General features: G+C 34.8%; 3 protein-coding genes and 2 long non-coding RNA genes across 11 annotated transcripts in view; 3 read left to right on the forward strand and 2 right to left on the reverse strand.

Annotated features, from left to right (window-relative positions):
- LOC104723986 (uncharacterized membrane protein C776.05-like) overlaps positions 1-2,048 on the forward strand; it is a 2,904-nt gene extending 856 nt beyond the window's left edge. Inside the window, exons 3-8 of the mRNA XM_010442418.2 lie at positions 107-164; positions 244-344; positions 432-527; positions 613-706; positions 986-1,223; positions 1,510-2,048. Coding sequence (XP_010440720.1) covers positions 107-164; positions 244-344; positions 432-527; positions 613-706; positions 986-1,223; positions 1,510-1,867 — 945 coding nt within the window. The 3' untranslated portion in view covers positions 1,868-2,048. The remainder of the gene's footprint in view (positions 1-106; positions 165-243; positions 345-431; positions 528-612; positions 707-985; positions 1,224-1,509) is intronic.
- LOC104723987 (protein MIS12 homolog) lies at positions 2,202-4,370 on the forward strand. Its single transcript, XM_010442419.1, has 7 exons — positions 2,202-2,367; positions 2,493-2,556; positions 2,647-2,766; positions 2,842-2,946; positions 3,032-3,170; positions 3,798-3,929; positions 4,023-4,370. The coding sequence occupies exons 1-7, from the start codon at positions 2,246-2,248 to the stop codon at positions 4,073-4,075; spliced, it is 735 nt and encodes a 244-aa protein (XP_010440721.1). The 5' UTR covers positions 2,202-2,245; the 3' UTR covers positions 4,076-4,370.
- LOC104723988 (40S ribosomal protein S3-3-like) lies at positions 4,668-6,565 on the reverse strand. Its single transcript, XM_010442421.2, has 6 exons — positions 6,468-6,565; positions 6,228-6,375; positions 5,962-6,133; positions 5,390-5,444; positions 5,176-5,307; positions 4,668-5,051 (listed from the first exon to the last, which is right to left on the reverse strand). The coding sequence occupies exons 1-6, from the start codon at positions 6,495-6,497 to the stop codon at positions 4,842-4,844; spliced, it is 747 nt and encodes a 248-aa protein (XP_010440723.1). The 5' UTR covers positions 6,498-6,565; the 3' UTR covers positions 4,668-4,841.
- Positions 7,629-8,145, forward strand: LOC109127566. Its single transcript, XR_002034129.1, has 2 exons — positions 7,629-7,724; positions 7,905-8,145. It is a non-coding gene; the product is annotated as an uncharacterized LOC109127566 (long non-coding RNA).
- On the reverse strand, positions 11,014-13,157 carry LOC109127185. Of its 7 annotated transcripts, none has more exons than XR_002033945.1 (8): positions 12,853-13,157; positions 12,696-12,771; positions 12,492-12,575; positions 12,170-12,292; positions 11,931-11,988; positions 11,636-11,793; positions 11,489-11,564; positions 11,014-11,306 (listed from the first exon to the last, which is right to left on the reverse strand). It is a non-coding gene; the product is annotated as an uncharacterized LOC109127185 (long non-coding RNA). The 7 variants fall into 7 exon arrangements; XR_002033943.1 differs by having other exon boundaries at positions 12,167-12,292; XR_002033944.1 differs by having other exon boundaries at positions 12,167-12,206; positions 12,492-12,560; positions 12,853-13,154.

Raw genomic sequence — 14,753 nt, forward strand, 5'->3', positions numbered from 1 at the left:
TTTCTTTATTCATTTTTTTTCATGTTTTTTTTTTTTTTTTTTTTTTTTGTCTAGTTCTTTCGTTTTTGAAACAATGTTTTTTTTTGTTCTGTAAATGTTTAAAAAGGTGACACATCTCGTTGGTGTGCTTGGATTTGGTGGTTTTTGTTTCCTACTTGGTGCAAGTAAGAAATGTGATTTTGATGTTTATTCTCCTTTTGTTGTTGTCAGAATTAACAGATTGATGATGTTTTTGGTTCTCAGGGCCTCAGGATATACCTCTAGTTTATTGCTTATTCTATGTGATCTTTGTTCCTCTGAGATGGATTTATTACAGGTTTAAGAAATGGCATTATTATCTTCTGGTAATGTCTCTTACACACACCCTTGTTAGGTTTTGGGATAAAGAAATTGTATTTTGATTGAACAGTTGTTGTTGTTGTATGTGATAGGACTTTTGCTACTATGCCAACACAATCTTCTTGGTTGATCTTCTTCTCTATCCTAAGAATGAAAAGCTTTTCATGGTTTGCTTTTCCTTTGCAGAGGTATGCTTTATCCATTACATGTATGAGATTGTTCTGTGTCATTGTGTATGTGCTGATTTATCAATTGGTTGTGTCTTGTGCTCAGGGACCGTTGGCGTGGGCAATTATTGTCTGGCGTTGCAGTCTTGTTTTTAGTTCCCCCGATAAGATTGTTAGTGTTCTTATACATCTCTTGCCTGGTGAGTTATACAATCTTCTTATAACTTTCAGTGTTGACTAAGAAATGTTAGAGATTCATAGTGCTAAAGTTGATGGCTTTGATTCAAAATATGCTTTTTTATTCCCCTCTCAATCTTGTTTAGGATTTTGTATCCTGTACACGTAATCACATGGTTCTCTGTTGCGTACCTTGGATAAGATTTGTTTAAGCAGTAAAAGCCATGAATAATGCAGACGGTTTATTGAAGCTTAAGCTCTCTCTCCTTGATTAGTTAGTCTTACAATGGCTTTGGTTTCAGGGCTCGTGTTCTTCACGATTAGGTGGTGGAATCCAGCGACATTTGCAGCGATGCACCCTGTAGGCACTGATCGTAGGGTTTCATGGCCTTATGTGGAAGACAAAGCTTACCTTTTTACATGGCTGTTTCTCATCCCCTTGGTCGTTTATACTCTTTGGCAAGTGCTCTATTTTCTAATCGTCAATGTCCTGCGTAGGCAGAGGCTCCTGAGAGATCCTGAAGTTATGACTTCTTACAGGTATCATCCCTGCTGCATCTATCTCTTGCACTTGGACCCCTCAGATTGGCAGTATGTTAATTTTGAATGCATGATCAGTTACTGAAGAAATGTTATAGGTCCAAACGTCTAGTTAATATTATCTTGGTCTGAGATTATCTTGAATTGGTGATTGTTTATGTGTTTAAAATTGGTAGTTATGTGTCAAGCCATTTTAAAATTGATATTTCATTAACTAAGGCTACAACACAATAATGCGTCTTACCATAGACTAAACCTGTCTGATGAAATCTTCTGGTCTGTGCAGAGAGCTGTCGAAGAAAGCTGAAAAGGCAAACAATAAGTTGTGGCAGCTGAGCGGTATGCTAGGGGATCAGAACCGTATATGGATGTACATCCTATTCCAGGCCATCTTCACGGTGGCAACCATGGCATTGACCGTACCGATCTTCCTATCTTATAGACTGCACGTGATCTTTCAGATCCTAAAGATTTCGGCGGCAGTGTGGAACGGAGGGAGCTTTTTACTAGAGGTGATGCCTCGGCAAGTGATCCAGAAAGAGAAGAAGAAAAAAGCAGAGATGAAGCCGATAGAGGAGCAGCTACCGCATCATGAACCTGAGTCACATCCGAGTCAGAATGAGCCAATATCTACTGAAACATGATGGTGTTATAACAGAAAAGTACATGTAAAATAATAAAGTTTTCAAAAGGCATGCCAGAGTCATGATTGGTCTTTTTTTTTTTGTTCCTCATGTTTTTTGTTCTATAAAGGTTTGTTTCTCTTGTTTGGTATACATCATTTTAAAAGCTTAATGTGAATGAACTTGTAGCTTCCTTTTCTGATACCACCAAGCCTAATAACTACAGAGAACGATAAGGAAAGAAATAACATAACATGCGGGATATATGATTTGCACAATAATATCCCAATAACAGTCGACCGAAAAAAGAAAACAAAAAAGACAGCTCTTACTAAAAATTCAAATTCTCCTCAACCCCAAATTAGGGTTTCNAAATAAAAAAAAAAAAAAAAAAAAGAAATGGAAGGCAGCAAAAGCGAGGCAGTGTTCGAGTCCATGGATCTGAATCCTCAGCTTTTCATCAACGATGCTATCAACACCGTCGAAGACTACGTCGACGTAGCCTTTGAATTCTATGGCCAGTGAGTTCCTTCATCACTCTCTGTTTATTTTTTTCTCAAAAAAGTGGTTTCACTAAAGCCCAAGCTTTTTTTTTGTTTCTAACCAAAGGGTTTTTGGGTTTTGATTGTATGCTTACATTGTGCAGAGAAGCATCCAAAATTCTCAAAATCGATGGATCTGATCCAACAAAGTCCCAAGATTTATCAAACGTGAGTGTTATGATGGGTGGTGATTTCATCTGATTCTCTTGTTCTGCTAAAGCTTTTCTTACTCTAGTCACATTTTTTTGTTGTTGTTAGAGTATAGAACGTGTTCGTGGTTTGATTCAATCGGTTATGGACAAGCGTATGAAGATGTGGGAAGTCTATTGTGTTAAATACTGTTTCGCAGTTCCTGATGGATTTGTTCTGCCAAAGACTGTGAGTCTTATATATCTCCTTCATTGTCTCTCTCGCTAGTATAGTGTGATTTGCTGAATCGTTTTTGTTCTTCAGAAGGAGGATTCGTCGTCTGTTTACTCTGACCAGGAAATGAAAGGTGGGTTATATGACCAGGATTTGGATGCACAGTTGAATTCTTTAAGGGATAAGCTTAATTTGGTGAGACACAAAAAACTGATGCTTTTGTTCATTCTTCTCTTACATTTTCGTTTCTTTTAAGTGAGATATTTTTTTTGTGATTTAGGTAGGAAAGAGGTCTGCTGAACTCGACTCTGAGCTCCAGGCTTTAGAAAGAGCTTCGGTTTCGAGGGAACAGTCTGTGAGGCTCGTTAATGAGGCTTTGGAGGTTTATGATGAGTCTTCTGTTGGTGAAATGTTCCAAGGTAATCCCAGACGTAAACTTTATTTAGTCGATGATATATTGAGATCTCTCGATTCACTTCAACGGAATAAGTTGGTTATGTTTTATATTTTAGTTCTTTCTTGATGACCCTGAAAACTCTTCTCCACTTAGCCTGTCAGTTTTGAACATGACCAAATCGACATTTTCTCCGCGGCTAGCTAGTATTTTGAGTTATCTCCTGGACTTTCTTGTTTAGTCATTGGTATATTGAGATCTCTTGATTCACTTCAGTGAAATTAGCTGGTTATGTTATATATATTAGCTCTTGATGAACTTGAAAACTGTTCTCCACTTACGCTGTTTAATCATGGACACGACCGCATCGACATTTTTTTTGGCTTCTAGCCAGTATTCTGAGTAATGTCCTGGTCACTTCGAATGTAGATATGAAATCACCTTAGTCCTTACCATCTTCTGGAGATATATTTCTAAACGGTTTTGATGAGATTTACCTGATCTTGTTTAGGATTATATTATTTGTTACATACTATCAGGTAGTGGTAGTTCATTTTTTTCTTTTTTATTTTCTCTCAGGAATACCTTTGTTTGCTTGATTGTTCATAGTATGATTAGAGATTACTTGCATCTCAAATATTGGTGTTTGCAGAGATGGCAAAAGTTGCATCAGAACTTCGTGCAAGGGTCGATACGCTGAAAACAAGAAGAATGAAAGCCAGTGAAAGCGCTAAAGTAGAGAGGCTGAATAACCATGGCAAAGAGTTTTCGGCAATGACTTCTGGTAACAAGATTTAACATTGTTGTGATATTACATAGTTAGAATACTAATAATGTTGCATGCTTATGATCTTCCTTCATGTTATGTGGTTCTCAGATGGAAAGCTTGAAGACCTCGAAAAGTTTCAGGCCGAGTTAAGGAAGATGTAAACCTCTGCAGGAAAACAATTGTGATTTGTCAAGGATAATGTCTCTTAACTGACTTGACACATCTGCTCTTTAAAGACTACGTCGTTTCAGGCTTACCAAACGGGTCACTTGTCCTGGCTTTAAATGTTTTCATTAAAAAAGTTCATCCTTATGAGTGAGAACTCAAGAATTAGAGCAACTAACCAGATTACCAGAAAAAAAAATTCGGTATAACATTTTGTGTATAAAATGTATTTAATTGCAACGTTCCCTTCTAAGATATACACATTTTTTTTTTTCACCATTTCTTTTTCTATTTTCTTGTTTAACATTTTCATCCCTGCCTCATTTTATCTATTACGAAAAGTTGCTCAAATTTGCAATTCCATTTGAAAAAGTTGTTCAAATCACTGCATATTTGGTATTTTGTTTTTACAATAGAATCTTCAATATTGCAACTGGTCTGCTGATTTTTAAAAAAAGTTGTAATGAACTTAACCCCAAAACAAACTAGAATAATCACTTTCACTCTCAATCACACAATGGTTTGTCCAGAGCTTAACAGTTTTTAACTCAAATATTTAAAAAGAAGAAATTTAATAAAGAAGAAAAATTGTCTATATATAATATAGATTTTAAACAAACGATTACGAAAACACACATATATCCTTGATGTAATTCAAACTCCAGAACTTATATTAGAATAACATGAGAAAACTAGTACTGTCCCAAAAAAAAAAAGAGAACCATCCCCATTAGGTGCTAAACCAGAACGCAAAAAGGCTTTCTAAGCAACTGGCATTGCTGGATAATCTATGCTTGTTAATGGAGCTTCTGGCATAAGCGCAGCCTGAGTGACAACCTGAGCAGGCGCGACGTTAACATCTTCATCCTTTGGTGTATGGATGATAACAACATCAGGCAATGGTGTCATCGGTCCATTTTTGCCCTTGGGGTCCCAGTCAAGCATGATCTTCACCTTGAGGCCTAACACACCCTGCACATATTAACCAGACAAGGGTTACACAAGAGATCTCTAGATATAAAGTAGTTCAAGCAACGGATTTCCAAGTTATATGTTTCTCAGTACTACAAAAGTTCAGACACTCAGAAGAACTGACCTGTCTAAGAAGAACATGTCTCACTGCAGCATCAATGTATTCTTTGGTTGGTTGACCTGAGGAAACCATGTAACCATCCTTGAACTTCATCGACTTAGCACGTGCAGCACGGAGTTTTCCACTCACAATGACCTGCAAGCATTTAGGTAAAACGATAAGAACACTGTATACGTATAGTGGACGAAAAAGACAACAATAGGGGGTTTTTACTCACTTCGCATCCTTTGGCTCCACTCTCCATAACAAACCTCAAAACACCATAGCAAGCCCTATGCAACAAAAGATGACAGCAGTATTAACATTGTCAGCTGAGGAGAAGAACACATCAAAACCAGATTTCGGAGAATTTTATCAAATTTAAGTGGAGCCTGACAGGTTCAAGGATTTGAGTACCTAAGCAACTAATTCAAACCCAAAACCTATTGCGATAATCACAGGTAGTAAATAAGAATAACTCACTATACTAGTTCTACAGGACGTAACCAACACATAGTCCAATAGTGATGCTCGATCAGCAGCAAAACATGTTTACCAATACACAATATTCGATACACAGTTTGTAATCTTCCATAAATAGAAAATGACATAGGAGCCTACTAACACAATTTGTCATGCTTGAAGTTAAGCCACATCTAGAAAAAGACATTAAACTAATTCAAGACACTTCAATATATAAACACATGTTTAACCAGCAATCGAACCAATTAGGCATAACCAACAGCAAGCTAACAAGTCAACACCTCAACGGTAGCTACAGAAGGACGCAGCAATAGAAACGTGTCATACCTACGGACAGCAAGACCACCAAGAAGCTTGTAACGTAGAGACTCAGCCTGGGCAATAGCACAGAGACCTCTGTTGTTGACCTTCTCAGCATAAAGCTCAACACTGTCCTGAGGGAATTTGAATCTCTTTTGTACAAGAGATGTCAACTCCCTGATCCTCCTTCCCTTCTCACCTGAAAGGAAACAGAGTATCATCATATCAATATAAACCAGAGAGATAGAAAAATCCGAAACTGAGCAAAGATTAACGAAAATGAACCAACATACCAAGGACGTTTTGAGTACGAGTGGCTCTAATGATGATTTCAGTACGCATAGGAGTGACACGGACCTCAACACCAGAGTAACCATCCTCAGCAAGCTCTCTGGTCAAAACCTCATTGAGCTCAGCGTAAAACACACCATCGGCTACGAACTACAAAAAAAACTCAAAACACTTAATCCGTGTGAAGCTCAAAACACGATACATTGGTATAGAGAAAGAGAGGGAATGGATAAAGATTATACCTTTCTCTTCTTGCTGATCTGGGTCGCCATGTTTGTCTCAGAGCTTCGGGTGGCTACAGACTTAAAACCCTAATTTTGGAGATGGTGAAAGGAGTGAAATGATAAAATAGTGTGGATATATAAAGTCAAGAGTAAGGCCCAGCCTTTATAGGCCCATTTCTTGGCCTTCCTTGGCCCATTATACGGAATAAAATTCTAATAATGTAAATTACAAGAGGGAATAAAATAAATCTGATGTAAGAAAAATGAATAAAATGTAATTTCGAATAAATATTTTCTGGAAAAAATTATTCAAATCGCCATTTTGCAATTTTAACTTTAATCTCTAACAAATGCTTGTCAATTTCCTGAAATTCAAAAAATAATATGCAATATATAACTCTTTTTTTAATAAATAATATATCAAAATCTAAGTTTTCGATGAATAATTTGAGTATATTTTAAAATTTTATATATTTATGTGATAGAAAAACTTTTTATAAAATACCTATGAAAATTATTTTTCATTTTGTATGGTTAATATGCATTTGTCAAATATGATAAGTAAGAATTTGAGGCTTCTCCTTTTATCCACATTAGCAAACTCCAAATGCATCTTAGAGCATTTCCAACCCACCTCTATATTTGTTTTTTAACTCTATTTTAGAGTAAAATCTACTCCAACCCATCTCTATTTCTACCTCTATAATAGAGATTTCTATTTTTTCCTCTATATATAGAGGAATTCTATTTTTTCCTCTATAATAGAGTTGAACTTTTTTATTTATAAAATGGTCCTTGAACTTTTAACACTTTTATATTTATGATCAAAATAAATAAAATATATATTTTAATAGTTTAATAATAATTTAATGAAGTGGAGGTTTTGTATTGAACAACACAATACTTAAAAATTTAATAAATGTGATATTTAAATAATATTTATGAATGTTAAAAATTTAAATAATATCATAATTTTATGAAAGTTTCATAAAATAAATAGGTTAGTTTGCAACTTTTATAAGTAAATTGTATTAATAATAAAATAAAAAAGGAATCTCTACGGAATATTCTTTTTAGAGGAAAAAATAGAAGTATCTATTGGAGCAAAAGTCACCTTTATTATAGAGTTCCTCTATTTTAGAAGTAAAAATAGGGAAAACCATTGGAGATGGTCTTAGATTGCAGCGTTACTTGGTTGCCATCGAGTATATCAGAACTCGTTTCTCCGGTTCACAACAACAACCTACTGACCGCACCGTCGTCGGTGTATTGCAGGTTTGTAATTTCTTTAATTTTTCCATCTCCACAGTGAGAGAGACAATTTAATTCGAGAAGTTGGTAGATTGGTTTCGTAGCTAATTATGGTGCCATAGAGCAGAGCTTAGGTTCAGTTTCTATTAGCTAACAAGTTTTCTTGGGGGATTCAAGTTGTGTTAATTGGTACATACATTTCAGGAGGCTTTTCATAAGTTCATTGGTCAGCCAGTTAACATCTTCTGCTCAAGTCGAACGGGGAAGACCAATGTAGCCGACGCCGCGATCTATGCCACTTGCTGTCATCTCTGAGCACAAATCCAGAGCTTTCTCCATATTGTATTCTTTACAAACCCCATGAATCAATGAATTGTAAGTCACATAGGTTGGGAAAATTCTCTCATTCTTCATCCTCTAAAAAGTAATTTACAATTTTTACATTCTTCATAAGTTGGTAATCAACCTAGATTGACTCAAACCTTTTCTTTCTAACCAATCCATCCAAAATCGCAAGACCAACTTTCGAATCGGGTGAACAACTCATCTCTCGACTCACCCAAAGAGCTTGTTCAAACAAACCCATCTCTAGAAGCTCCATGATCAGTAGACTAAACACCCCAAGACTAAATATTTCACTCTGAATATCCTCGAGAGCATTGAAAACTCTATAAGAAATATCAGTCGGCTCACTATGGTGCCTGAGATTTTCTATGAGGCTTTTTATCAAACACCTGGCGAGCATATAATTCTGAGCTTCGGTTAAAAGTGAATTACTTCTGAAATATTTCAAAGATCATTTTTCTATAGAGAGGAGGAGGAAGAAGAGAGGAAGAAGAGATAAAAGAAATAAATAACCGAAATTAATTCCCAGCTTAATATGGTTAAAGGAAACCGAGAATTTTTTTTTGTTAAAATTTAATAATCAATTAGATAACCAGGGTAAAATTGGAATTTTGATTTTGTTGAAAAATCGTGGGTATGAAAATAACAACACTAGTTGTTTTGGGTTTTAAATGACATATTTTTATTATTTGATGTATTTTTATTTCAATCCAAAACAATTGGGTATTAAACTTCCAAATAAAAATAACTTCGGGTTTTTTTGGCATTTTTCCCAAATAAAAAAATAACAACAAAAGTGAAATTAAGTATTAATTTATGGACTATAAATACATGACATCAAATTATGTTCATAGTTAATATTGGCTACCGCAGAAGCTGTCACATCTCATACCAAACAATTTAATCGCAAGCTTCTTTCTCCTTCTTTTTTATAGGGGTAAATTTATATAGAAAATGGCAACTCTCAGAATAAAAATTTGAAAATGATATTTCTAGCAACTTTTGTTTTAAAAATAGCATTTCTGGTAAACTTCTCATTAATTACCAAAATAAATGGATCTTATATCCAAGAAACAAAAACCAAACAAATAAACAAAACAAAGGCCCAAACAACAAATTCTTCTTTTATGCTTAATCTACATCGCTGTTGCCGGCTACCATCTCAAACCTGTCGTCTTTTCTATACTGCACTTAACGATCATTGTTACCACTAACTCTTATTCACTGCCCACTCCCTAGAATTAAATGGTCACTTCAATCTCATTGTTATCCTCTCTTCTCAGAACCTATAAAACCATGCAACCATCACCATCAAAACTTTGTAACATACAACCAAACAAACTAATCCACAAGTTTGAGTTTAACCCTTAAACTCATCGGCTCCGACAAGGCCATGATATCTTCGGTTGCACGCTCCATCAGGTAACTTATAAATTCACTTATTTATTCAGTTTCATTGCCTATGGTTTCAAGCTCCTCTCATCCTAGATTCACTTACGTTCAGTTCTACGTACGCTTTACAATTCCAAAATCCACGATGCCTTCTTCACTGGATTTTGTCCTCAACCTTATGGATGAAGTAAGCATCAAACCATCTTCTCTTTCACTAAGTTCTCTGACTTCTCTTTGATCTGTATCATTAAAATGATTGTTTTTTTTTTTTGTTTATGTTATTTTGTTTAATAACAGGCACCACAATCTACATAATTTTCCTTCAGTTCCATCCTATAATCTATTGTAACAAAAATGTATTTTTCTCGTATTGGAGCATTCCATACAATAATTATAAAGAGCGTAAGCGATCTGTTATATATAACGAAGTTTAACATGAATTTAGCTTCTTTTCTTTAATTTTTTCTACTTTTGGGTAAATCTTAAGTAAACAACATACATCTTAATTGAAATACTACAACGTTTGAAACGACCCAACCCACTTTTTTTTAATATAATAGTGATCTCATGTCCACTAGCCACCTAACCAAAATCAAACCAAACTGCGTAAATAACCAAAAGATACCAATAATCAATAACGAATAACCAATAATTAAATAATCAATAATAGTGATAATTCAACCAAGTCATAAAACATAAAACCAGCAACCCAACAATGTTCTACTGACTCAACTTTAGTAACCTAACAGAAGCCAGACAACACATCAACGAGCCACTAGAACATCCTCCTCTTCATTGCCTTAATTCCACGATCACACTTTGCCTTTACCTGCACCACAACATATTTGAGATGCGTGAGTATTTTATAAACACTCAGTGAGGCAATCCTCCCATCTACTAGGCTATACACACAAGCAATTGAGATATCTCTAACAATCAAACAACAATCAACAAACAAACAACAAACTGATCTCCACTCCACAGGTAAGATCTCTCAGAAAAAGCTAGAAAACTCCAAAAACCCACAAGAACAGTTTCTCTCTTCTTTTCTCCCTAAAAAGTGGCTAAACCTTACCAAAGACGACAACACCTCCTTTTAAACTCGACTTCCAGGGTTTCCTAACCCCAAAACGCAACGTTTAACTTATTTGCTTCCCAACCAAACTAGCCTTGCATCGACCAATGTAACATCTGCATCGATCGATGCACATCCCAAACCGGGATTCTGGTTTACGGATGTTACAACTACATGATCATTCCTCGGTTAACAATGTTATCTTTAGCCTGCAACTACAAGAAATATGCGTATTTTTAACACATGAAAAACGTTATTATATCGTTTTAATAGCGATTTCGTAAACGCTGTCTATGCCGGTGCTATCTTAGAGGGGACACATACAATAGCATTTTTTTCATATGCTATTATTTGTCTCTATAATAGCGCTATGTTATTGTTATATTAAAATTATTAGTAACGTTTTTTATGTGCCATATTATAATCAATAGTAGCAAAATATTTGTACTATGGTTTTGTTGATATAATATATTTTATTATAGCACAAAATTTACATTGTAATTCAGTTTAATAAAGTATGAATTTATTTTAAAAATTATATTAAATAAATTATCCAAAACATACATACCATATTTTAGACTACAACAAGTCATCAAACCAAGTCTTCTTATACAATATTTACTACATACCATCGAAAAAAGTTCATTAAAAGATGTTAAAAGCTTCAGGAACTCCAACTTGCTTCTTAAATATAACCTTCTCCTTCGCCTTCTTGAAGTCCTCCAGCTTTAGTAGACCCATTCTTACTCAAGAGTCATGACCTGTCTTCTTGTGGTCCTCACTCATGCATTTTCCTAACAAAGAGATTTAACAAGTCAAAGATTAGAAAATACATAAACAGATCATATCCTAAAGCTCATCACGTAATCAGCTTCAGCCTGCAACTAAACAACACAAACTCATGAAGAAGAAGTATTTAATAGCCTAAATATATAGAAAATGATACAGCAACTTTTAGAGAGCTTGTTTTGAGTACCTTCGGTGACTTTGGTGACACTGAGTTGAGCAGAGTTGAGCCTTGAGTTCTTTAAGCCACCTACAGCCCCAATAACCTTATGAACACATCAAAAGTTAAAGAGTCTGAAGATACAAGACACTAAGGCAAATATACACTAGCATGTACCATGGAGCCTGTTGTTACACCGGCATAACCAGCAATACAAGACTCAACCAAAATAGCTGACAGTTGATCTGAGAGAAACCCACCAAAGAAAAAAAACAATCAAGGTAGACATAAATCCATTAACAAACTCATGACTTGAAATTGAAACCTATGAAAACCTGCAAGAAAAAAGAGAACACAAATTCAATCATAAGTCAACAACAAGACTAATAATAGATAGAAACACCCCCCAAACAGATTTAGAAAGCATTATTATTTTGACTTTGATGACTTTGATCAAGGAAAGAAAATTGACCTATTTTCTTCCACCTCTTCCCCTTAAACTTGTCAACAGCTCGTCTAAGTGTCTCATCCTGAATAGCGATGGAAACAAATTACATGCCACAATAAGAATAGTCTCATCATTTGATTCATGTAAACAGTAAATCCATATGCATATAAGATACATTATCGAATGAGGCCGCTCTACACATCAATTAAATTATGAAACCGAAGAACAGGAAATTAGAAACAAAAAAAGTAACGACTAACCACCTCAGGAGTTCATCGTCTAATAGGGCCACTAGTCCTCCTGCAAGGTCCAAGATTTGAGAATGAGTTAGGTGCTAACGGTTGCTTATTCTCCATACATTGAATCTCAATTTGCAACTCACTTATCTCCTCTCCCACACCACCCAGAAAAATAGAAGCCAAACATAATAAATCAGTGATGAAATCACTAAGCAAAAAAAAGTCAATTCTTTCCAGCTATTAAGATATTTAGGGTTTATAGCAATAATAAACAATATAAGACCCCCGTGTTCCGATTCAGAAATAGCCATGAACACACACCACAATGGAGGAATCGAGAAGTTACCTTGATAGCTTCAATGACATATTCAACTTGGAACAGCTTTCCTTCGGGAGAAAAAAGTGTTAGACTCCCCTGTCATAGTCGGTCCTTGCACAACAACAAAATCAGAAACCACATATAAGGCAAAACCACAATTGAAGTAAAGAAGAAATTTTCGGTGAACCCAGAAGCAGAAGAAGATATATTTGGTTTAAGACCGAGATATACCTAGTGAGAAACATCTTCTTCGGTGATTTCGATCTGTAAAACCTCTTGCAGTCCTTTTCTCAATAGACTCAAAACCCTAGAAGAAGAATAACAGATCTAAGTAACCCTAATTCCAAACCCAGATTCAAAGGGGGAAAGAGAGAGAGAAACAACAAACCTTCTCCGACGAGATGAAATTGACATTTTAATGAGAAGGTGTGAGCTAGGGAGAGTAAAGGAAGTGAGAAAGAAAGAGCTAAAGGAGAACAACAACGAAGAATTTGGGTTGTAAGAAACGGATCTGGGTATGCACATGGAAGATTAAGGGTTTGAAGGTGGAGAGACATTTTTTTTTTTTTTTTTTTTAAGAAAACAATAAATATTTTCTATTTATCTAGATCCAACACTTGCGCAAAACCTTAAAAATTTAGCTATATGTTATTCCTTTATCGAATTTTTATGTAGTGTTTGGCGGAAGAGTTGTTTTCGGTTCCCGCTCACATATTTTTAGGTTTAGCGTTTTAAAAGTGCTATCATATAGTTTTATTTTTGAAATTTTATGAAAGATAACACTTATGAAAACTGCGCTATGTTTCTTGTAGTATGCATCACTCCTGACTTCTACATTTTTTACTCATCCTTCTCGATTTGAAGATATTGTAGAAGACATAGCCACTTTGGGGTTCTCATCAACAATTTGAATTCCCAATCAAAAATAAAGAGATTTCTTAGTTTTTCTGAGTATTTACCCAACCCAAAAAATTCAAGATATTAATGTAGTTAGCACTTTTGAAAATAGTGGTTGGTATTACTGTTTCATGGCTAAATTATTGAAGAACCTAGGCCGTCGTGCATGCCTTATGCCTGCTTTTTACTTCTTACCTGTAAGTCTGTAAGAGACCCGATCTCATTTTCTTACGAGTGAAGAGAGATTAAAGAAGTTATATTTAATGTCACAATTAACACTCTTTATGTACCTAAATAAAATAAGGAGTAGCTTAGTTCTATAAATATAAGAGTCTATGGAAAATCATTGTTCTATAAGACTTGAGAGAAAGATTTAGTTTTGAGAAAATTCTAAATGAAAAAGAAAACGTGCTCTTATATTTTTCAATTTCTTAATCGTAGAATCAATTGTTTCATTTTCAAAAGTAAAGAAATCTTTTTCATTGCCACTCCTAGGCCTGTAATGGATCTCCAAATCTTTGACATGTGACAACATTAATGCCTCTCCTGTAAAAGAATAACGCGATGGACACCATGCAACATCTTTTCAACGGTCAGATCACTGTTTGTCGTATGAACAATTATCCCTCCATCAAAGCACCACTTGTTTAACACTCCAAATTAATGAATGTGACTGGTTATGGGCAAAACATGGGTACATATTTTAGTTCTCATAAATTTAGTAAATCTAAGTAATATTAGAGACATTTTACCTTCTAGTTAGTCTGTTATCTCTTTTCCAGCTTTGCTTGATTTCTTCGAGTATCTTTCTCACAGTGTAAATCTAGTGAGTAAAAGAAGAAAACATATCAGAAATGGAGAGGATCGGATGATATAGTTCAATTCCATTGTAGGTTTGACTATTGAGTGAAAGCAAATTTAGGTCAAAGTTTTGGTTAACGACCTAGATAGTAAGAGTTTACCTTTTTCAAGGACACGTTACGTTGATAATCACCTTCTTGTAAACAAAAAAAGCAAGTCAACGTTCTATAATATTAGCCATATTATAGTTCAAATTTGCGTAGTTATATAAAAAATAATCTGCAAAGATTTATTTGTCAACAAGTAAATGTGGGATTATTTTAGAGTCTACTTTTTCCATTAAAATAAAATTTTACAAAATGGAGGAAATTATTTACCCAAATAAGGAATTTGTTGAACTCGATCTTTAGGAAGAAATATATTTACAATATGGTTACATCTTTCGAGTTTCTAGCCAATCTTATACCATAATTCTTTTTCAGATATTTGGGGATCAAATCTAGTTATGCATATTGTCCACAAGCTGCAAAACACAAATTGTAAACTGAAATGTGGAGAATAGTAATCTAATAAATGAGATTTTTTTTTTTT

The sequence above is a fragment of the Camelina sativa genome, chromosome 11, assembly GCF_000633955.1.
Source record: "Camelina sativa cultivar DH55 chromosome 11, Cs, whole genome shotgun sequence".
Classification (NCBI taxonomy): Eukaryota; Viridiplantae; Streptophyta; class Magnoliopsida; order Brassicales; family Brassicaceae; genus Camelina; species Camelina sativa.

Bases quoted from the DNA above. Each gene is read 5' to 3' on its own strand.
- LOC104723988 (XM_010442421.2), bottom strand. From the start codon at position 6,497: ATGGCGACCCAGATCAGCAAGAAGAGAAAG. The intron at 6,376-6,467 runs GTATAATCTTTA...TTTTTTTTGTAG, and splicing joins AGATCAGCAAGAAGAGAAAG to TTCGTAGCCGATGGTGTGTT. The intron at 5,052-5,175 runs GTCAGTTCTTCT...TAATATGTGCAG, and splicing joins GACATGTTCTTCTTAGACAG to GGTGTGTTAGGCCTCAAGGT.
- LOC104723987 (XM_010442419.1), top strand. From the start codon at position 2,246: ATGGAAGGCAGCAAAAGCGAGGCAGTGTTCGAGTCCATGGATCTGAAT. The intron at 2,557-2,646 runs GTGAGTGTTATG...TGTTGTTGTTAG, and splicing joins AGTCCCAAGATTTATCAAAC to AGTATAGAACGTGTTCGTGG. The intron at 2,767-2,841 runs GTGAGTCTTATA...TTTGTTCTTCAG, and splicing joins GATTTGTTCTGCCAAAGACT to AAGGAGGATTCGTCGTCTGT.